Source organism: Equus quagga, chromosome 5 (genome assembly GCF_021613505.1).
Source record: "Equus quagga isolate Etosha38 chromosome 5, UCLA_HA_Equagga_1.0, whole genome shotgun sequence".
NCBI classification, from domain to species: Eukaryota; Metazoa; Chordata; class Mammalia; order Perissodactyla; family Equidae; genus Equus; species Equus quagga.
Genome location: NC_060271.1, coordinates 77,384,823 through 77,409,072, shown reverse-complemented (window position 1 = coordinate 77,409,072; position 24,250 = coordinate 77,384,823). Strand labels below are relative to the sequence as shown.

The following is a 24,250-nucleotide window of genomic DNA, read 5'->3' as shown; positions in this document are numbered from 1 at the left end:
TCTGGTTGGAGAAATTAGATTGCGGGTATTATCTGAAGCACAGAGAGTCATGGGTAAACAGCATCCCATTCTACCACTGAGCACCCATTTCCCATAGGTGTTCTGCAGCAGAAGGCTAAAGCAATTGACTATTCGTAGAAAGTGTTCCTCCTAATGTAGCAACAATAGAGAGAAAATTGGGTGTTGTCTTATCACCCAGGGTTGGCAGGTTGGACCCTCTGACCAGGTAACCATAATCAGTTGTCTCAGCTTTTCCTTCCCTCTAAGTGGGTCATCAGAGTCTGTGGTGGTCTTGATGGTTTCCTGAATAGGATGTAGAGAGGAAGAGATGGAGGGTTTCCTCACCTCATCCTGATACTGCCCTAATTTGTAACCTCCTTTTGAACCTTGAGAATGCCACTGGTAAGGCAGGAAGGACTACAGAAGTTGTATTCCAGGACTCTGACTTGGACCATGGAGCCATTCTAGCTCACAACAGGATGACATCATGGCAGGAGCACTAAAGTCTCTGGAGACAGCAGTGGTCCCTGGCCTCTACTGACAGGCAGTGACTGTGGGCAGCCCCTGGAAACCTTTCTCCTGGAGGGGTCCTTGTCTGTCAAATCCAGTGGCTCAGTCGAGTGATCTCTAAGGACTCTTCTGGAGTACAATTCTGAGTTAAGGCAGGAGGTATTTTTTGAGAGATGTGTTGCTCTCAGGCTTTGAGACATATAGGTAGTGTACAGTCAAATGCCAGATATACCACATAATCTTGGGAGGGAAAGCTCTCTTCAGTCTAGAGGCCGTGCTTTTTAGAGACAGGACTGAGCCTTGTGGACAGGAGGAAGCCTGAGAGCAGACCGGGTCAGAAAACAGGTGGGAGAGGCCCTGTCTGTTGCACAGGCTTGCAAGAGCTGGAGAAGAGAGGACTGGAAAGAAGGGCCTCACTTCAGGAAGGTGGCAGCCTGGAAAGAGGCCCTGGAGTGTGACTGGGACCAGATATTGGGCTCTTTGTGTCGGCAGTTTCTGGAGATTGTGAGGCAGAAGCTAGGTCATGGGAGGAAATCAAGAGATTCCACAGAAATAAAGGTCTAAGGTTTAAAGTGAAACTCAACTAGAGATGCAGTGAAGCCAGAGGGCTGAGAACCTTCTGTGAAAAGAACCAAGCTGAAACTGGCTGGGTCACATTTATATGACTTCTTTCAGTAGTCTTCACTGCCTGGAGCAGGAATAGAAGAGGTAAATTACGTAGGTGACCATCCTGTTGGGGTGGGAATTGGTGTTGGTGTAGGGGAAAAGGAGATCTCTGCCTAAGGGGATGGTTTGAAGTAGCTGAGTGTCGGGTTCAGGATGAGAGGAAAGTCTTGGTCCTCCAGAAGGCTCATGGCCTGGGCAAAAGTTGAAGGAGAGCTCCATGGATTTGAACTGAATTGAGACTATGGTTGGAATTTGAAGAGGTGGCATGTTTTCCAGTAGGAGTTGTGGGATGGATGGCTGAAAAAGCAGTAGGTTGAGGGGCTAAGCATAAGAAGAACTGAGAGTGCTGACCTGATCTTTTCCAAGAGAAGCAGAACTTCAGCGTAATCAGCTCAGTGCCGTGAAGGCGGTGTCGGCAATGAGGAAGTGGGTGGACTTGTTCCTGAGAGTGAAACAGGGTGCTGGGCTGGCTGTAGAGGCTTTGTTTCTGGGGAGCTGAGATCGAACTCAGACACTGGGACCCAGCAAGGGAAGCAAGAAAGTCTTCCTCACGTCTTTGTGCACCCGGAATGACTTTCTGAGAAGGGGACGATGATGACGGTGGTGGTGGTGATTATTACGGTGTGGCTGATACATCTTTTTTGAAGAAACTAATTGAGATATTTCAGCTAGGGTAGAATAAGGGGAGTTGAAGGATTTTTACAACTTAATGGTAGAAAAAGAAAAACTGCATATTCATTTTGAGATTGGATGGGGATTTTGGTGCTGTTTTGATGGCATTAGAGCTGGGGACTCAGGAATGCCGGTATCCTTCCCCTGAAGTCGCCCTGACCTCTTTTGTGAGATTCAAAGGTAACTATATCCAAGAGAAGAGCAGAACCGAAGTGAAAACATCTCTATGTAAAAAGCTATGCAAGTACCCAGTACTTCACTGCAGAGCCCTGGTAAATCTGGAGTTTAGCGCATGAGAGATGGACCTAAGTGGGCCCTTTTGCTCCTGTCCACCTACTCTCCTAAAGTCTAAAAAGTGAGCAAGCCAATAACAAAGAAGCATCAGAAAAGAAATGGCTGGGCCTCAGTGTCCCCACGCAGACCCATGGGATCAAGGAGAGAGAGTGCAGCCAACCAGTGTGCCTGACAGAGCCAGGCCCTGCCTGGGACCGTTTGCAGCTGAGACGGCATGCTGGAAATGCCTGGGAACAAATGGCACCTGAGTTTGGGGCTTGGGAAGCACAATGGCCAGACCCACCAGCAGTCACAGTCTCGTTGCTGTCTCTGATTCCAAGCAGTCTGAGCAGCAGCTCTTCCTAGGGGGAAGTAGGTGAAGGGGGCAGATAGGCAGAAGGGTCCCTCCCTGGCCGTTGCAGCTGCACTATCTTCCCTGTTCACATTCAGCTGTGTCCTGCCATGAGGACTGAGAGGAAGAGGGACCAGACTAAAACACTGTTTGCACAGGATTTTTTTTAAAAGAATTTGTTGTAGCCGTATCAGTAAAGCAAGAATCACGAATTATGCCAAATGCTTAAAATAGGAGTTTAGCTAGATTTCTAGGGGGAAGAAAAGTTTGCTCTGTTAAGTAAATTAATGGTCAAAAGGGAAATGTTAGCCTATTTTAATAGGAGAGACCTTAACATCAATGTTTGCCTGCCAGCAATGAATGAATAATTATAGCTTTTATAAAAAGAATTGCTCTGCCCTTGTGTATAATTGGAAATATAAAGCCACATTTTAAAAGTATGCATTTTCATTAATTCTGATAATATTTTTCTCTCAAGGAGGAAAATTAGGTAGCTTGGCTATGTTTAGAAATCCTGAAGCTACGTTGCTGGTGGCCATGTAAATTTGTTAGCCTCTAAGGAGGCAGTTTGGGAGTGTATATTAGCAAGTGCACATACCTTTTGACCTATTAATAATGCTTCTTGAAATTCACTCCATAAATATGCTCCCACTTGGGCATCATGGCTCATGTGCAAGGCAGCATTGTTTGTAATAGCAAATTATTGGAAACAACCCAAGTGGTCATCAGTAGGGACGAGTTGAATATATTATGCTCCATCCATGCACTGGAAAATTCTGAAGTCATGGAAGAGAATGAGAAAGTACTGTACAATCTCCAAGACATATTGTTAAGTGAAGAAAAACAAAAACAGAGTGTATGGTGGGACACCTTTTATATGTATGGTTAAAGAAAAAAAAGGTGGAGGTAAGAATGTGTGTATGTGTCGAATATTTCTGAAAGTACACAAAAAGTTAATAACATTGGTTGTCAGTGGGGTGGAGAACTGGGTAGCTGGAAGTCAAGAGTTTAAAGCTGTGTGACTGGGGAGGTGGGGAATAAGGGGAAATGTCTTGAAGTCATCAGCAGTAAGGGTGGGGGTGTAGGAGCAGAAAGAAGGGGAAAAAAGAGGCAGGTTCAGAGTGAAGGAAGTGGAAATGGAAAAGAGGAAGGTAGGAGAAGAAGGCAAATGGAGATAGACTAGTCAGAAATTAAAACATTGAATATATGTGACAAAAATTTATTGACCAACTACCCTGCCAGGCCTAGTACTCAACCCTGAACAAGACGGACTCTGGCCTGCCTCCTGGGTGTCCGCCAGGCACTGTGCCCTCAGAGCACCCTCTGCAGACCTCCCTGTGTCATCCGATTGAGCTGAAATGCCACTGGTGGTTTGTGTTTGCCCAGGGCGTAGCTCAGCTCTCGGAGTGGTGCTCGGTACGCGGTACCAGAGATAAAGGGGGAGCTCCTGCCTCTTCCAGGAATCGCCTCTCTGACTGCTGGAGCCCATGCTGCGCCCTCCCTTATCTGAACTGCTGCACTTAAGATCCACACCTCACAGTATAGCACTTGATTTGCTATTTTGCATATTTCGTTTTACTTATTATCTAACTAAATTATAGGCAGGGACTTCATCTAACTTGGGACAATAATTGATTCAGGGGAAAGGGAGAAATGTGAGGGGTAAGTGCTAAAAGTATTAACCTATTAGATTTGTCTCTGTTCATCAATTTGAAAAGTTGGACATAAGATCATAAGTGAAATTTGCTTGTATGATTTCGTTTCCTTAGAGGAAAGGTAGGATGAGAAGGAAACTGCAAGGACTCTGCATCTTTGGGAATACTGTGCACGACATTTAGAAAGTTTTTTAAGTGCTTCAAAGAGGGAAGTCCTAAATCAGTGAGTTAATCCATCTGTTCTTCCCAGGAGAGATGACATTGAATAATGAAATATTTGCCGGGTAGAGAGAGGAAGGATGGAGTTCGGGCAAAACAAACACTTGGAGCAAACATTTTGAGGTGTGAAAGAGCTTGGTCTGTGCTGCAGACAGGAGGTCAGAGCCCACTGCTCTAGCAGTGAGCCCAGGGCGGGAGCTGAGGACACCGAGATGGAGAGGGAGGAGGGGTGCCAGACCCTGGGAATGGCCTTGTGTGACAAGTAAAGGAGAAGATGACATTCTCTGAGCCACTCTGCTTCCAACGTTTCTACCAGGCGAAGGCAGAGTAGAATTATGCACACTCTGGAAGGAGGGTTAGTCTCATGTCACTTTTTTTCCTTTGACTTAATGCAGATTTTGCATTGTGCTCCAGAGTGAGTGTTTGATAGGAAGTGAAAGATGTTTCAGATTACTTACCCTTTTGTAAATATGATGCTACTCAAACTTCCTTGAACCTTGGCTGATGGCTGTAGGCAGTAGGGACCCTGTGAAGTCTTTAAGCAAGGAGAGTAATGCCATTATATTGCAGTACTGTGGAAGGGTGGACTGAGGGGGACCAGCAGGAAGGAGAGAACAGCCTTGGCCAGAAACTTGACGTGCCTTACCTCTGAATCCTCACAGCGACCTGTGGGGCGAGGGGAGAAGGAGGAACTGGAAGCCCACAAGATTGCACCGCTAGCACATGGTGAAGACAGGAATTTAATCCTGGACTTTCTGGCTTTAAGGCCTACACTCTTTCCATTCACTTCACCGCCTCCAGGAGGCAGAGAGCCAGAAGGCTCTTGCCATAGTCCAGATGAGAGGTGATGAGGACCTGACTAAGGCAGAGGTGAGAGGGAGGCAAGGAGAGAAACAACTAGGGAGAGATTAAAGAGAATTTAGTGACTTCCTGGATGTGGTTGGGAGGAGGAAAAAAAGGGGTAACTTCAGGTTACCGGGGTGGATGATGTTTGCTATTAAGCTGTGATTGAATAAGAAAACAAGACCGCAGAAGCAAAGTCGTGGTTTACAGCGCTCAGGATAGACATCATGAGTGGGTCTGAGAGCCCCAAGACTGCCTTGTAACAGCCAAGATAACAAATGAGCTCCATGAGGCCCGGGAATTGTCTTTCAGGTGTGTTTGAAGAGACTGCACCAGAGGGCGAGGGAAGAGGAGAGAGGAATTGAGCTGACGTATCTCGAGCAGCTTCATGATCAGCACGAAGCCTGGCTCGTTCACAGGACAACCAAGTAAGCAGAGCAGAGAGCAGCGGCAGACAGAGGCCGCCTCCCACAGCCAGTGTTAAAGTGCAGGCGCTTCAATGTGCAGCCCCATAAGAAGATTTAGAATGTACTGGAAAAGTCAAGCATTATCCAGCTCAGAAACTTAATATTGGATATAATCTGTATATTCCAAGAGACTTTTTATGAGATTCTATTTCTGCAGCTTTTTTAACATTCCCCTAGATTGAACATGGTGATTGGTGATGGTGGTAGTTGGCTCAGGGTGAAGGGCTGAAAAATTTTAGAGAACTTGTCAGTTTACGAAGTTGACATTGCTAGTTTTGGCCTTTACTCCCTTCGGGCTTGGTCTGCTGTCCACTTAAAACGTTTGGGGCTCTGACCTTCAGTATCATTCTCAAGACTAAAGAGAAATTTCAGCCTTCCTCTTTCCAGCCAGCTTTATTGAATTCTTTTTTTAAACTGCTGTTTGTATGCAGTTTCATTGAGAAGTCACGTGACTTTAGATCTGTTCTCTGAATTACTAAGGCTTGGTGAGTATGTGAAGCTTGGCTCAGCTCTCTTTTTCCTGTTCCCTAAATGTTTGTGCTGCTTATAGGCTGCACTTTGAGACTCTGGTGAACATTCCTGTGCTGGTGTTGGACGTGAATGATGATTTTTCTGAAGTAACTAAAGAAGAAGAACTCATGAGAAAGGTGAGGAGGACCTTAACTCCTGCTTTCTAATGGTTTTCCTTTATTGCACTTTTATCTCTGCTTCAAACTTCAGTGCCATGGACCTTGGGCTTTGCGCCTCAGATTGCATTTCACACTCCAAAGCCTGTGGGGCCTTGTACAAGTTACAAATAGAATCCCTATTCTCTAAAGTATTTTGGGCTAATAATTGTTACATAATTGACTTGTAATATGTGTTTCCCAGCTATCTTCCTCCTCTAAGGTATTCTAGAACTAGGGAAATGAGACTTCTGGATGCTATTCCCAGCTCTGCCACTTGATGCTCTATGACCCTGGGCAGGTCACGTTTCCTCTCCATACCTTTTTTCTCCTTGCTCACAGAAAACTCATGGGCTTGGCTACCTAGGCATTGTGGATATACTCTTGTATAGGCTACTGAAAATGTGAATTTGACTCTTGGTTTTTCTCTTTCCCACAGGTAAACACGTTTGTGAAAAATCTGTAACCAATACCGGCACATTCTGGCTGTGATCTGGGCTCCCTGACTTTCTGAAGCTAGAAAAGTACTGAGCCACACACCTTTCCCTCCCACTCCCATCTCCTTTTACCCCTGGAGTGCTCTCACACTCAGTTGTATGGCTTCTGTTATCCTTAGACTTGCCATTATCTTCTTTTATATCTCAAGGACTTGTGAAATAAAGTTTCGCTTATTTTGTTAGTCCAGTTCATTCATTTCACTGTGTGTCTGTCGGTGCCTGCTCTAAACCCCCCTCTAGACTAGGCTTTTCGCTTGAGAAGAGTCCTAGGTTTGTTGCTTCATGATTTCTTCACCAGCTGGACTTCCCTCTGTGTTCACTCGTTCCCTCTGACACGCCAGGGCAGGAACTGCTCTCAGGACTCCTAACTGAGCCCTGCCATGGACATGAAGAAGGGAAGTGAAGTGGCTCAGGAGCAGATGGACGCCCAAGTGTGAGCCCACAGAGCTAGGAAATGGAGCCCGAACTCCAGGAAGCCCTTTTATCTCTTCCCATCCAGCACTCTTGGTATGGAGGATGCGATGGGGATTTACACCTTTGTCCTAGAGCTAGAGAACCTCGGCGAAAGAAAAGGAGGGAAAGAACAAATCAGGAGCCCAAAAATTCAGCGTCTGACATTTAGGGCTTGGTCATCCTGGCACTCTGGCGGCCTGCTCTAACCACCTTACCCAGTGAGTTTCGAGTGACCTTTTGGAGTGAATCTGTCTATGCTGGAAAGAAAGAAGGAAAGTAATGTTTTGTGCTGCACTTTAAACTTCAAGGACAATTTACTGTTAAGAGAGAAAAATACATGGCTCTCCAGAATTGAGTGCTCCGTTGCAAGAAGCCTGCAGGTCCATGATTTACTGAGAGCAGAATTCCTGCCCTGAGCCCTTGACAGGTGTGCAGGCACACAGGAAAGTGAATGAGCTCAGGACTCGGTCCCAGAAGACAGAAGCTGTGTTTTCCTTTGTGCTTGGGAAAATGAGTGTGGGATTGGTTTCTAACACAGGTGTGATGTTTTGAAATAACAGCACAGCATTTCTTTAACCTACTTTTAAACTTTTTAACAGCTTTATTGAGATGTAACTCACATACCATACAATGCACTCATTTAAAGTGTGTAATTCAGTGGTTTTTAGTATAGTTATAGGGTTGTGCAACCATCACCACAATCAAATCCAGAATGTTTTCATCACCCCAAGAAGAAATGCCATACCAGTTAGCAGTCACTCTCCATCACCCACCTCCCTACAATCCCCACCCATCCTACTCTGCCCTAGGCAACCACCAGTCTACTTCCTGTCTTTCTAGATTTGCCTATTCTGGACATTTCATATAAATGGGATCAAATAATATATGACCTTTTGTGATTGCTTCTTTCACTTTAAAAGTTTTTAAGATTCATCCATGTTGTAACATGTATCTTTATTCCTTTTTATGGGTAAATATTTCATTTTATGAATATACCACGTCTATCCATCCGTTGATGGACATGTGGATTCCACTTTTTGGCTGTTATGAATAATACTGTTATGAAAATTCATAGACAGTCACACATTGCTTGACAGGGAAACATTCTGAGAAATGGTCATTAGGCAATTTCATTGTTGAGTGAATATCATAGAGTGTACTTAGACAAACCTAGATGGAATAGCCTACTACACACCTAGGCTATATGGTAATAATCTTACAGGACCACCATTGTATATGCAGTCTGTCATTGATCAAAATGTTATGTGGCGATGATTGGATAAAGAAGATGTGGCATATATATATATATATATATATATATATATATATATATATATGTGGAATACTACTCAGCCATAAAAAAGGACAAAGTCGTCCCATTCACAACAACATGGATAGACCTTGAGGGTATTATGTTGAGTGAAATAAGCCAGACAGAGAAAGACGAACTCTGTATGACTCCACTCATAGGTGGTAGTTAACATATGGACAAAGAGAACTGATTGGTGGTTGCCAGGGGAAAGCGGGGTGGGGGGAGGGCACTAGGGGTGAAGTGGTGTAACTACAACATGTCTAATAATGTACAACTGTAATTTCACAAGGATGTTAACTTTCATAACCTTAAAAAAAAAGACTACGCTTTCAAAACACATTAAAAAAGAATTAGGTACAAAATAATTTATGAAAATATTTTCTTTCAAATAAGATAGTAATAGTGCTTCTTTTTTAAAATTTACATATAACGATATCTGATTCTACAGTTGAATGATAGTAGTTTAAAAATAACTCAAAAGCTGCTTCTCTTAAAATTCAAAGTAAAATTGTATTTTGGCCTCATTGGAACCTTTTTTCCTTGAGGTAAGTGTTAACCATGCTATTCTGTATATGCTGTTAGAACTATCTTTAGTATTTCTGATCTATTTAGTCATTCTTTTATGCTTCCGGAAAGTGAATAAATCCAGGTAAAAAGAAGGTGTCGATTAAAAAAAAAATGTTATGTGGCTTGTGACTACAAGTTTTTGTGTGGACGGATGTTTTCATTTCTCTTGGGTACATACTGAGGAATGGAATTACTGGGTCAAATGGTAACTCCATGTTTAAGTCTGAGGAACCGCTAAACTTTTCTGAAGTGGCTGCATTATTTCACATTCCCTCCAGCAATGTATTAGGATTCTGATTTCTCCATATCCTTGCCAACACTTCTGTCATTTTGAGTATAGCCATCCTAGTAGGTGTGAAGTCAAATCTCATTGTGGTTTTAATTTACAGTCCCCTGATGGCTAATAATGTTGAGCATCTTTTCATGTGTTTACTGGTCATTTGTATATCTTTGGGAAAATGTCTATTCAAATTCTTTGTCCTTTTTTCAATTGGCTTATTTGGCTGCTTCTTAGTGAGTTGTAAGATACTTTATGTATTATGTATACGAGTCCTATCAGATACATGACTTACAAATATTTTCTCTCATTCTGTGGGTTGTATTTACATTTTGATAGTGTCCTTTGAGGCACAAACTTTTTAATTTTGGTGAAGTCAAATTTGTCACTTGTCCTTTTGGCGTCACGTCTGAGAAAGTTTTGAATAACCTAAAGCCACAAACGTCTACTCCTATGTTTTCTTCTAAGAGTTAGATAGCTTTAGCTCTTACCTTAGGTCTATGATCCATTCTGAGTTAATTTTTGTGTATGGTGTAAGGAAGGGATTCAACTTCATTCTTTAGCATGTGCATATCCAGTTGTCCCAACACCATTTGTAGAGAAGATTAATCTTTTCTCCCGTTGAATTGTCTTGGCACTCACGTCTAAAATCTGTCCCACTTGTTCTGCTGTTTGTTAGCTGCTCCAGGCTTTGGAGAAGACCAGGGATGAACACGGGGTGTTAGGAACTCAATGGTTTTGGTCCTTTAGCTCTGAGGGGCCCAAATGTTTAATTCTCATTTCCGTTTCCAGGAACCATTAATATGGAAATTACCTGTAAACCCAGAGCAAGAGCACTAGGCCCCCACCCTTCATTTGTTTATTCAATCATCAACAAATATTTATAAGTATCTGCCACATGCAAGAGACCAGGAGATGACAGCAAACACAACAGTAGGCAGACCTCGTCCTTACCTCGCAGAATGTGTCATCTAAAGAGAAGGCGATAGACACTGAAGAAGTCATTGCAGGTGTGGGGAACATTTCTGAAGAAGTACAGGTGTACTGTGGGGGCCTGTCATGGAAGGAGCCCATGTCATCTGGGACAGCCCCTCTACAAAAGTGACAACTACTCTGAATTCTGAAGAATGAATCAGGTAGAGTATTCAGGCAGAGAAAACATCAGGCGCCAAGGCCTTCATGTGAGAATGAGGCATAAGGCCCAGGTCGTCAGAACCAGATGAAGTTCATGAGTTTATCGTCTAGGAACACACTCCTCTCCTTCAGATTCTTCACTTAGTCTTAAAGCCTGAAAATCTACAAATTCGGCATTTCTTTCCATTCCTAAACATTGCCTGTTAGAATGTAAATATTTTCTAAGATAGTCAAAGCCATCAACAGTCTCACCTGGGTGAAATAATTTGCCATTTTCCAAATTGGTAGCTGAGGTGGTGTGCGGAGAGGAAATATTTCAATGAGGAGCAGCCGCTTTGAACCTTCCCTATGGGAAACGGATAGGTCTGCGTGGAGCATTCACATCGGAGATTAGGACCGCAGGCCAGTCCGGGTGCTGTTGTCTCATGCTTTAGGCTCTCCCCCCGAGTCAGATAACTTGTGTGAGCACATAAAAAGAGCTCCATTTCTTTCCCGCTTACAGTGTGGTAAAAAAAACAAAAAAACAAAACCCTGCTGTTCTGGAACCAGAACATTACCTTGATGGGTTTACAATGTGGATTGAGGTTGTGAAAGTTCGCAAACTCTCAGGCTTTTAATGTGAAGGGTTAATTAGTCTTTGGGTGGCGAACATGCTATAATCTACACAGAAATCGAAATATAATCCTGTACATCTGAAATTTATCTAATGTGATAAACCAATGTTACCACAAAGAAAATTAATTAAAAAAAAAAAACATGAATGGAGGTGGTGACAATTTCAGGTGAAAGAGGCTGTTATATGCAAATGATAGAATCACAAGGAAAATGAAGCAAGGAAATAACATGCACTTTAAATTGAAAGACTGTTTACTGTCCTTCAGCTCTCACTTTAAAGAGCAGGCCATTTTAATCTCAGGACCCCTTTCTCGCGCTTGGAACTTCTTGCTTTGTTGGCCTCTTCTGGCTCTTCCCCTGCTGGGTGTTTCCTTCTCTCCTTGGCTGACTCTCCTTTCTCTCCTCTGAGGAGCTGGTGTCCCCCAGGCGCCCTTGGCTCATTTCTGTCTTCACTCACACCTCTGGGTGATCTTGTATTAGTTTTCTATTGCTGCCATATCAAATTACCACAAATGTGGCTTAACGTAACACAGACTTATTACCTTACAGTTCTATAGGTCAGAACTCTGACATGGGTCTCATTGGCTAAAATTAAATTATCAACAGGGCTGCGTTCCTTTCTGGAGGTCCTAGAGGAGACTCCGTTTCCTTACCTTGTGTGTCTTCGAGAGGCTGCCCACATTCCTTGGCTCATGGCCCCTTCCTCCATCTTCAAAGCCAGCAACATTGCACCTCTGACTTTTCTCCCATCGTCACATCTCTCTCTGACCACAGCCAAGAAAGTTTCTCTGCTTTTAGGGGCCGACATGTCAACATTGGGCTCACCTGGATAATCCAGACTACTCTCCCCGTCTCAAGGTCCTTAGCCTTAACCGCATCTGCAAGGTCCCTTTTGCTAGGAAGGTAACATTCACAGGCGCCAAAGATTAGGATGTGGACATCTTTGGGGTTATTATTCTGGCCTCTTTAGATCTCAAACACTGTCATGGCTCATATCTTGGGGTCAGGACGTTTTAAATGCTTAGAAATGTTATGGAAAATGTGAATCATTTGCAAGCACAGAGAGAAGAGTACAAAGAAGTCCCCTACCCCCATTACCCATGTCCTGGTCCACTCAGCCTAAGATCGCTAGGAACAAACATGTAGTTTGACAAAACCAGATTTATTAACTCACTGCAAAGAAGGAGACCATACACCAGCGGAACTCTGGGGGTTCTCACCGAACAGGCAAAGAGAGAGTTACAGGATTTGGTGGAAGGGTAGCATTTAGCTAACACTTAAATTAAGCAGTATTTTGATAGGCTCAAAGCAAAGCAGGAGTCAACATCTGGTCGGAACTGCGCAGGAGACCCAGGTTCATCTCCTTTGGCAGTACAAAGTTAAGATAAACGTGGAATATTGTGTTCAGAAGCCCCTTATCTGAACCTCTGAACCTAGGTTGCAAATCAGGACAGCTTCTCCGTGTCAAAGTGACTTAGATCCTCTGGGCAACAGAAGGGTTTTTCATTTTTACTGATAAAATTTCAAACGGCCAAGTTTCTGATGGTCCATCATTTTAGGGAACAAGTTTTCTCAGTGAGTCAGAAAGCGGTAGCCACACAGAGAAAGGGGGTGGTTCTGACACTTAAGCTGTAGCCTGCATTTGGGAGGAATGTTGTTTCATGGTAACTTTGTAGCTGGCCTTACCTATGCCTGTCCTCCAGCCAGACGAATGGCAGGGCAGCTTTTTTGTTCTTAGTTGGGAGCTAATTGTTACTTTCTCATCCACTTCAGTTATCTACTCATAGCCAATTTTGTTTCACCTATAGCCGACCCGCCATTCTCAGATTATTTTGAAGCAAATCCCAGACAGGAGGATGACCTTTAAAGGTAGAGCTGTATTGACCTCTGGATATCATTACCCAGATATCCCTTATGCCCAGTGAGTACAAACAGAGTACCTACCCCCACCTTCACCCCCACCCCCCTGAGCCCACAAAGCCTGTTTCTCCTCTTCTCCATTCACCCGGTTGACCACATTAGAAGCCTTGGAGTCGTCTTTGCCTCTCCAGCTCTCTTGTTACACCCTTTCTCACCACAATCTGCCTGTTCATCTCTGAAATCTCTCAAACCTTCTCTGCACCTCACTTTCTGTTTCTCTAGTTGAACGTGTAGTGGTCATTGTGGTTGACTCCCAACAGTCCTTCCCTCCACCTCCTCTTTCTTAAGGATCATACAGTTCCCTTCCTAGCAGGGCCAAGCCAAGAGTGGCTGGAACGCCCGTGCCCCTCACTTCCACCTGTTACTACTACCAGTAACCGTCTCTTCCCCAAGCCACCCCAACTAAACCATGTACAAAAAAAGCTGTGGTGGTTATGCAAAAGCACAGCTTCGAGTCAGCTCCCCCACCCCGCCCCTGCTGCCAGAGAGCTGCCCCTCAGCCCTTTGTGTGCGGAAGTATCACAGCTGCCATGTTTTTATAACCTCCTCTCCCACCGCTCCTTCCATAAACCCCACAAGACTGCATACGGTCCCAGAATGCATCTTGTGTTTCCCGCGTGATGAAGTGCTTCTCTCTGTCTCCCTCTCACCTCCCCACCTTTTCTTACTGGAAGAACTGCTCATTCTGCCAGTCCCAAGTCTACGCTCTCTGCGAGGCTCCTCCCTCCCCCCACACAGAAGTAGCCAGTCTTTGTGCTCTTGGGCGCCTTGCTTATTAAACTGAGTCAAACTATGTATCAGACCTGAAGGAAAGTTGTCTGGAGACACCGCTCCCTTCCTAGGCTGTACCATTCTTGACACAGACCACGTCTTGGTCACTTAGCACCGTGTCTGGCTTTTATCTATTTATTGCTGTGTACTGAGAGCCTAATATAGACTTGCTAAATAAATGAATGATGTAACTGGAGACATGATCTGCCCTTTCTGAGGTCAGTGGGTCTGTGAACTCTGTACTACAATCATCAATTTATGAAGTTCTTTCTGTGTGTGAAGCACTATGAAGATATGCAAGAAAATTACAGGCCCAGACCCCACCCTCAGGTTGTCAAAGGAGCTGATGATTATTGAATGCCTACTCTGTGCCAGCTACCCTACTGAACACTTTTTTTTTTTTGAGGAAGACTGGCCCTGAGCTAACATCCGTGTCCATCTTCCTCTACTTTATATGTGGGACGCCTACCACAGCATGGCTTGATGAGCAGTGCCATGTCTGCACCCAGGATCCGAAGCAGCGAACACCGGGCCACCAGAGCAGAATGTGTGCACTTAACTGCTGCGCCACTGGCTGGCCCCATGAACACTTTTTAAATGTTAATCCTCTCAATAATTCTGTGAAGGAAGTTTAAGCTCTCACTTTTTACCATTGAGGAAACTAAGGCTCAGAGAAATTCAGGAACTCACCCAGGGTCCCACAGTCAGTGGTGAAGCCAGGATTCAACCCCTGGTCCAACCTGACTCCAGAGCCTGTTTTCTTTCCACAACATCAAGGTGCCTGGTAAGGGAGACAGACTGGACTCTCAGAAAAGAAGGCAAGCACACATTTCTTTGGCTGCCTGCCTGGACTTACCAGCCCACTTTGGTGGCCTAGGCAGGAAGACCTAGCTGAAGGCCCCCAGGTCCATCCTAAAGATGCCTTTGGCCCACTGAGGCCCTGAGCGGGCACAGAGATGCTTCCAGCGGCCTGGACTTCCTCTTCCTGGCAACTGCACCTTCAAGGTGGTAAGCACCTTCAGGCACTGGGCATCGGGGTACATTTGGAAATTTGGGGAAGTTCTGGAATGCCTTTACAGATGCCTTTCTACCTATTTCCCGGTCCAACCTGTCCATTGCTATCAGATGATTCTCTTAAAACACCTTTAATCATGTTAAGATTCTCCATTAAAAAGGTTAGCATCTAAATACAAAGTGGCATCCTAGGCTGGATCTTGGACTAGAAAAGAGAGATTAGTGGAAAACTAGCGAAATCTGAATCAAGTCTAGAGTTTAGTTAATAGTGATATGCCAACGTCAGCTTCTCAGTTTTCACAAATTGGCCACATGATGTAAGATGTTAGCATTAGGGGAAACTGGATGAGGGTATATGGAAATTCCCTGTACCATCTTTGCAACTTTTCTGTAAATCTAAATTATTCCAAAATAAAAGTTGTGGTCTTTTTAGAATAATACACATTTTAAACAGGTTTTTTTGTGTGGTCTTTTTGGTTTTGTTTTTGCAGGGGAAGATTCACCCTAAGCTAAAATCTGTTGCCAATCTTCCTCCTGTTTTCTTCTTTCTCCCCTCCCCCCCAAAATCCCATTACATAGTTGTGTATAGTTTCGAGTTCTTCTGGTTCTTCTACATGAGCCACTGCCACAGCATGGCTACTGACAGACGAGTGGTGTGGTTCTGTGCCCAGGAAACAAACCCTGGCCACCAAAGTGGAGTGTGCCAAACTTTAACCGCTAGGCCATCAGGGCTGGCTCGAAAACAAAGGTTCATCTTTTAAAAATGTTGGTGCCTTTTACGAGATGATGACCCAGGCTCCTTACTGAGCTTTTGGGGTCCTCCAACCTTATCTTCCCTGCCCCTGTGAAAGAATCCTTTGTTCTAGCTAAATGGCTTATTCACTGTCCTCTGAACACAGTTGTGCTCTCCTCATCCCTGCCTTTGCCCTAGCCCTGTGCCCTGCTGGACTGAGCAACTGCCAAAGAGTCAGTCAGGGTCCTTAATTGCAAACAGAAACAAGTTACCTATTGAAGCTTCAGCTTCAGAGCCCTCATCTGCAAGGCCCCAGAGGATCCACCGTGACTGTCATGAGGATGTGATGCCCCTGCAGCTGCTGCTGTCTCAGAAGGTTCCTCACGGACCCAAGATTCTGCTAGGGATGTCTGACTTGCAGAGTCTGGGCCACATGCCCTTGACATGCCAAGTAGCTGCAAGGGAGTCTGGGAAAGACAGTATCTGATTTTTTCATCTTCACCGTGGGAGGCGGCTCTGCCTCCAACCAAGACGGGTAAGTCCCCAAACACAGGAAGGAGATTCACTCACTGGTTCTCCACAAAGTGGCAGATGTTGACTACAGGTAGGTTTTCTAGAGCCAAAGCTTCCGCTAGGGACCATGGAGATCAGGTGACACTTATGACACTCCAACTTGATTTGGCCTCAAGGTTGCATGGTATGGACTATGCTCCTATATTTGGTTCACTAGACCAGGGTCAAGGGGACTTCATCTCCTGAGGGCACTTGAATCAAAACCTTAAAGTGAAAAGGGTCCCTGTGCATGTCTTTGGGAGCAGCAATGGGAAAAGGCAGCTCTGGGGAAGTGAGAGCCTACTCCGAGGCTGGGGGCATTCCCTGGGGCAAGAAAGCACTGTCTCTGGGGGGAGACCCTGTGCTCTCTGCATCCGTGGTGACCCCATCACTCCAACCACCCTGCCCCACCGGGAGCATATGACCCCTCCTCTCACTCACCCCTAACATCCAGGCAATCATCTGGGCTAGCAACTCCTCCCCCCTAATATTTCTCAGATCTGTCTCTTCAGCAAGCACCCTCTTCTGGGAGCCCCCTCCCCCCCTGGGTCAGGGGCCCTGCTGTCGTGTTCCTGGAGAGTGCCTTTTGCCTGTATCTTATTGTTGCACTTAGCACATAGCATTAAAATGATCTCTTGTCTCTTCATTAGAGCTCAGGATGCATCTTCTCCCTGTTTGTATCTCCAGTGCCTGGCACATAGGAGTGAGTAGCTCAATAAATATCAGACAAATGAAAAGAAGGAAGAAAAGGAGAAAAGAAGAAGTAGGCTGAGCTTGAGAAGGGCTCCTTGGACTAAGAAATGAACTGTCCCCACACCCTTACCCTTTATGCTGCCAGCCACATGCTACATACTTGCTGAGTCCCAGGCTGGCTCCCAGCAAGGCTCCGAGCAGCCTCTCCACCTCTGGACTGGATTATGTGATTGTCAGATCTGCAGGGTGAATGATGGGGATAGAAGATAGGCAGTGAGCCCTTTGGCTCTGCTCTCAGAGCCCCCCCAGGTGATCCTGGGGGCCACTGTGAACCATGAAGTGCCTCACGAGGAAGGCATTGCTGAAGACAGAAGAAACCCCAGGCTCTGACTCGGTGAAACTGTAACATCAGACCTCCTCAGACTTCTTTTACATGAGAAAAACGTAAACTCGAAGTCACTGTGGTTTGGGACTGTGGCATTATATACAGCTGAGCTAAGAGTCCTGTGGCACTGAGCTTGTGGCAGTATTTTCTCTCGCCTAATTTAGGGCCCTGCTTGCAGGGCAGGTGTGTGGCAGATGGCTTGCAACTCGGGACCCCAGGGAATGTTACTAGGTACTGGGGACCCCCTGTAGTTGATAGGTAGTTCCTGGGCCACCTGTGCTGGCATGGGGCCAGAGAAGGAAAGGGGGTAGGGAGAAGCGGTGTCACCTTGGGCAAGTCATCACGCTTCTCTATACTTTAGGTTGCTTGCTTCAAAAACAAGAAAGATGATTTACAAAGTCCTTACAGTCTCGTGCTCAAAATATTTGCCTTACAAATGAAGAAGTATCATGGAATAGATGGAGGGCTTGGGTTTAGGCGTCAGACAAACCTGGGTTCCAAGCCTGGCTAGGCTACTAACCAGCAGTGCAACTTGGACACGTGCCTTAAACTCTCTGAGCTTCTGTCTTCCTTAAATCTGAAAGTGAAACTAACCTTGCGCCTATTTGCAGGGTTGTTCTAAGGATCAGAAATACTGTAGACAAAGTTCCAGGCACAGAGGTAGGTCTGTGTGGGTGGAGACATGGAGAGAGCTGGAAAGTCCTTTACAGAGAGTCTAGCTGAGCTGAGCTTTGAAAGGCGAGGTGAGGAACATTTTGGCAGGCGTGATGGTAAGGACACGCCAGGCAGGTGAGCAGCATGGGCAAGGGAGGGAACATGCACGATGTGATGGTGAAGAGTGGATACAATGTGGTCCCAAACAGGGAGAGACAACATGTCCCTAAGTGTGATGCAAGACAAATTGTAGCAGGTGCCACTTCCAGCCAAAGGAGCCTCACAGATCACGTAGCATTTGAGCTGGGCATCAAACCATAGGGTTTTTAGAGTGAAAAAAAAAAAAGTTGCGGTGAAAGCAGCTTTGGAGTAAACACCACAGGCAAAGACAGGGAGCTAAGAGAGTGTGCCTGGGGGAGGAGAGGCCCTGAGGCTGGAAGAGAGGGCAACAGAGGGCGAGGAATGCTCAAATGCTTTAAATAGAGAGCTCTGAGCTGCTAAGGCAAGCGGCGGAGCCTGCGAGGCTCACGCTGACTCGTACCTGCTTCTCGGCAGCACCTCCGTGTGGGCTGTGTCTGTGAGGCCGGACCTGGAATGCCTGGGTCTGGAAGAAGCCTCTGAGGTCCCCTGAGCGACCTGGCACAGGGGCTGATGCGGGACTTGTGTTCAGAAGGCGGAGGGCTGGGAGAGCAGGCAGGCATTCACTGCAGCTTCCTTCCCGCCTGGCGGCTGGCTGCGTGCCCTGAACTTGACCTCAGATGACCTGTGTGTTCCCTTCCTGGAAACGGTTCCATTGCCAGGAGTGGTTGAGCTCCATCTTTGGCTCTCTTTCTTCGTCAAAGCAGGGACTTTGTCTCAGCTGAAACTGGCTTCTGTGGCTCCCAAAGTCTCCCCATAACCTGAGCGGGACCTTGCCTTCCTCTCTATCGCACGCCAGCTGGGTGTCTGTTAGCAACCTGTTCTTGCCTCCTTGTCAGCCTGCATTGTTCCTAGTTTAGAATGATAACTCTAAGAGTGCGAGATCATCATATAGATAAGGACATAAAGACTAAGGAGGGAGATGTGAAATGCCCCCACCCCCATGCCCTGACCACACAGCTAGTTAATAGCTTAGCTGGACCAGCAAAGGAGTTCTGACTCGCAGGCTGATGCTCTCTGTCCTGGCTATGAATTGCTTAACTCCATACTCCTCATATTCATTAAGGCGTGGAGATGTGGACCTCGGCTAATTTGTAAGTCTGGATTAATGTCAGCATCTTGAAATTGTCCTTGTTAACAACACCACGCTTGGATGTTTTGTAGATTGGGTTGATATGAAAAATAATTCCAAAAATGCCTGGATTTGCCCAGTGTCACTGATTAGCGTTGCCTTAGGAGACTAAATCCAGTATTAGCCTCAGTAAGGGGAAGGAACAGCAACATTTTCTCCTCAGTCAAATGCGTAAGATACACACAGAGCATACTTACCAAACAAAGAGACTGATTTCTAATCAGCATACAAACTAGAATTTATTAATTCCAAATAGGCTGCAGTCGCTGAAAAACCTTTTCAGACTTACCTTTGGAGCCAGTTTATGGGTCCCAGTAGAGAGCCAGGCTCTGTTCGCCACTCAACAAGAATACGTTCAACATCTGGGTCCCAGGCGCTATGCAGGGCGCTGGGAATACAGTGGGTAGACAGACACAAACATGTAGCTTATAAGTGACCTCTTCACTTCTAAACTAAAATGTCTTACCTTGGTTTGAATACCACCTCATCATCAGGTTTGGTTCTAAAGATATTTTTGGCTGTTTTCTAAAATTAAGCTCCTCTTCAAAGGATAGAGAATGAGTTCACCATTGAAAATACTGAGAAAAAATGTAGCATAGACAAAGACAATCTCAAAAGAGGAATTCCCAAGACGTTTTAAGCAATGGCCGCATAACCTCCCAGGGAGCCAATTTAGATAAGAACATTTATTTGGAAGTAGACATTCTGGGGTGTTTAAAATGCAAAGGCACATTTTCACATTTTCTGGAGGCCAGCCACCTCTCAAGCAAGACGACCAAATGGTCTGAACCAACTCAGATCTATTGGCTGCTGTCCACCGCCTATGAGCCCTCGGGCTAGGACTGCCCCTGGGCATCCACATGTGACAGCACCTGCCTCCAGGATCTCCGAATCAAATCAAATTACAAGACTGACACAGCTTAGAAACAAACCTGCTTATTTGCATGGGTTCTCATGTTGCCAAGGATATTGCATTGATCAAAGATAATTGCTATCCTCTGAGTTTCCAGGAGAGAACAAAGAACACATTCTATATGCTTTCTCTTTCACATGGCACTTTCTCATTTATCCTCTCCTTGAAGCCACACCTCAACTTGTGCGGCAGGCATTAAATTTTCCCATTCTACAGATAGACAAACTAAGGTTCAGTTAAACAACTCACCTGAAGCACACAGCTCGAGAGGGCCACTCATGGGGGCTTGAAACCATGACTTGCAATTCCTCCTTCACCAAACCACTGAACTCCTGCCCAAACTCGAGATCGTGAGTGTTCATAGTGGTTCCCAGTCTGGCTGCACATTAGAACCCCACCCAAAGCGTGACCAGATGTTGCCAAGGACACGAGTCTCAGACCCCCATCCAGGTCCATTCAACCAGAATCTCTGAGTGGCCCCTGGGCATGGGTACACCTTAAATTCTCCAGGTGGTTCCAATATGCAAAGTCACAATCATTCTATTAGGAATCAGGATTTGCTTCAAGGTATAGATGTTCCCCTTGCCTTTTCTCAAAAATAATTCTCTATTCTATTATAGGAATAATATCTATTGTTGTAGAAATTTTAGAAGAAAGTTATGAAGAAAACAAAAATCATCCAGAGATCCATTGTTAATATTTCGATATATTCTCTCCCAATCTTTGTGCATATTTAGTTTTTTTCTTTTTGCAGAAGAAGATTTACCCTATGCTAAATCTGTTCCAATCTTCCTCCTTTTCTTCCCTCCCCAAAGCCCCAGTACTTAGTTACGCGTATAGTTGTAAGTTCTTCTAGTTCATCTGTGTGAGCCACCGCCACAGCATGGCTACTAACAGGCAAGTGGTGTGGTTCCATGTGCGGGAACCGAGCCTGGGCCGCTGAAGCAGAGCATGCCAAACTTTAACCACTAGGCTATCAGGGCTGGCTCACAAATTTTTGATAATATAATACATACAGATTATTTCATTTTTATTTCATATGGTAAATACTTTCCAATGTTACCAAATATTTTTCAAAAACTATTTTAATATTAAAACATAAAAGACTTTTAAAGATATGGTCCCCGTCATGAACAGTGATTAACACTGGACTGCAGAGTCTTTTAAGATTTTCCTTTTTGCTCATTTGTGTGTTCTTTTTTTTTTTTTTTTAAAGATTGGCACCTGAGCTAACAACTATTCCCAATCCTCTTTTTTTTTTCCCTGCTTTTTCTCCCCAAATCCCCCCAGTACATAGTTGTATATTTTTAGCTGTGGGTCCTTCTAGTTGTGGCATGTGGCACGCCGCCTCAGTGTGGCCTGGTGAGCAGTGCCATGTCCGTGCCCAGGATCTGAACCAGTGAAACCCTGGGCCAGAGTGCACGCCCCACTTGGCCAAGGGGCCAGCCCCCATATATTCTTATTTTTCTATAACTAACCTGTATTTGTTTAATTTTTAAATAATTTAGATCATTATAATGGCTGCATCATGTTCTAATGTGCTCATATCCTATAAATTAATCATTCTTTAATGTTAGTCATTCTTTAATGAAAAAAATAAAGGAAAGTCTTCACCTGGGGCCCATGGTACAATCCTAAGACTCCCTCCCTTTTTGAATACAGAGCAGAAAATGGGCTTTGTCACTTTCAGGGTGGGGCAGTCTATTGCGAGAGGCTGCACCCTGTTCTTACTATAAAGTCTTTCACGAAGATCCTTGTGCCTAGATTTTTGTGCACCACTTTCCTGGAAGTGAAATGATTGAGTTAGAGGGTATAAACATTTTGAAGGTTATTGATAAACATTGCTAAATTGCTTCCCAGAAGGGTACACGCGATTATGGTCCCATCAGGGGCATATCTTGGGAAAGAAAATTGTTGCAGTCTTTGCAAAATTGAGTATTTTCATTGCGTGATCTGTCAATTTGCTACGATTACTAATGAGATTGAATGTTTTATATTTTTATTTATATTTCTTCTTTTGTGAAGGTTCACATCCTTTGCCCTTTTTTTCCCTTTTGGGTATTCATCTTTTTCCTTACATACTATATAACACTTCAACGTATATAACACTTTTCCTGTTCATTTCTTTTGTAAATATTTCCCCTTGGTTTATCGTTTAATTTGGGTTGTTGACATACAGAAGAGTTTATTGATTTTATGCTTAGAAATACCTTTAGATTGCTGGATCAGGTAAATAGTTACCAACATTTTCTTCCACGGCACTCAGTGAATACATGCCTGCTTATATAAGAACAATTTGTCTGGTTCAGTAGGATTTTATTGGTTTGGACTAAGAAACAGTCCATCTCCTATAGGAAACTGACTTGGAATTATCAAAGCACAATTCCTCGGTAGTATACATTCCTTGAATTACTCTATCCGATACAGGATAATGTAAAAAAAAAAAAAAAAAAGCAAAACATGTTGGTAGTTCCCACCTACTTTGTAGGGCAAAACATTTTACAAAGCAAACAATAGTGAGCAGTTTCTCACAATAGACAGCCCCACCCCAAAAGTGACAATGCTCATTTCTGCTCTGTATTCAAAAAGAGGGGGAGTCTTAGGATGGTGCCACGGGTTCCAGGAGACTTTCCTTCAGCCCAAACCTGCCTTGCTCCCATACCCTGGGGACAGACTCTAATCCTGAGTAGGGCTGCTCTGGCAAGGTCATATTGGACATATGCATACTAAAAAATTATTTGTTTCTCTGACATTCAAATTTAACTGGACATCCTGTGTTTTTATTTGCTAAATCTGGCAACCCTCACCCTGAGGTTTTCTTTCAGTGTTGATGTTGGGGCCTATGTCCCAGGAGTGCCCACAGGAAGCAGTAGACAGACCTGGCACCTTTGGCATATACCACATGGGGAATTTACCTCATTCTCCAAGAGCGCTCTCAAGGCCAAGGGCAGCTTCCTCCCTGGGCCACTGAGATATTCTCAAAAAGACCCACTTCTCTACACACATGGCCATGTGCTTATAAACCTAAGCTCTTCCCCTCAGCCTCATGGGTTGCTCCCAGGCTTCCCGCACTTCATTGTTCTTCCTTTTTCTAGCAGCTGTGAGGCTCCTCTTGAGCCCGTGGGTCACTGCCTCGCTCAGGTGCCCTTAGCCCACTGCACGTTCATGTTTGAGTGGCCAGTCTACTTGTTCTCTGTGGCCTCTTTCTGCCATTAACACCCTATTTTCTGTCTTACAGGCTTTTGATTCACTACAGATAGATTGCTTTCCAAAGGCTAGATGTTCATTTTCATTTGTTGTGGTTTGAGATGGCCGAATATCAAGTGGATGCGGGTCATCGCCTAGTCATGCCACCATTAGGACAGTCCTAAAGAATGGCAAGAAGACTGAGAGACATCAGCTGATAACTCCCTCCCTGGTTTAGCAGATAAATAGTGCAATGTTGGGAATACAGTGTATCTCCCCAGGAATGATGCTAGAGTGACTTTGAATGACTTGATCCATATGTGCAGGTGTCTCCAAGAATGCCTCTTCCAGCTCAGCAAGGGCTGCCTGTGTCCTTTTTATCTCCAGCCTTCTTAGCCCTGCTCCCTGAAAACTTCTAAGGCAGAGCTGCTCAATCTTCAGGGTGCCTATGAATCACCTGGAGGTCTTGTCAAAATGCAAATTCTGATTCCGAAGCTCTGGAACTGCTGAGATTCTGCGCTTCTACAAACCTCAGTGGCGCCGCTGCTGCAAGTCCACTGCTTGCGCTTTGAGCAGCAAGAGTCTGGAACTTCTTTTCCCCACTGGCTGCAGGATGGCCCAGGCACCTGGTCTTTTCAATTCCGGGACTCTGGGTGGGACTGCCCGGGACCCAGGAGGTCTGAATCAAAGGCAATATGATCCACATCTGTGAGAAAGGAGAGCACGATGAGGGCAAGGGAGGGAGGCTGGAGTGGGAGAGCAGGGTAGGGGCAGGAAGCCTGAGGGAGGGGACGAGTTCAGGACCCTTTAGAGTGAAGCTGACAGGACCTAGGGCTGATTGAACGTGGTGGGAGGGAGACGTTTGGAGAACTACTGTCTCCGGCTGGGGAGGCTGAGTAAGGGCTCCACTCAGCGCCAAGCCTCACCCAGGGCACCTGGATATCATTTTCTCTGCTGCCTTAGATAATACAATATCCTCTCT

General features: G+C 45.1%; 1 protein-coding gene across 2 annotated transcripts in view; it reads left to right on the top strand.

Moving 5' to 3' along the window:
* Positions 1 to 7,001, top strand: part of DGUOK (deoxyguanosine kinase) — a 28,964-nt gene extending 21,963 nt beyond the window's left edge. For both annotated transcript variants that reach the window (XM_046662682.1, XM_046662683.1), the window contains 3 exons: positions 5,503 to 5,618; positions 6,208 to 6,304; positions 6,762 to 7,001. In XM_046662682.1, the coding sequence (XP_046518638.1) occupies positions 5,503 to 5,618; positions 6,208 to 6,304; positions 6,762 to 6,788 (240 nt within the window). In that variant the 3' untranslated portion in view covers positions 6,789 to 7,001. The remainder of the gene's footprint in view (positions 1 to 5,502; positions 5,619 to 6,207; positions 6,305 to 6,761) is intronic.
* Positions 7,002 to 24,250: the final 17,249 nt, after the last annotated feature.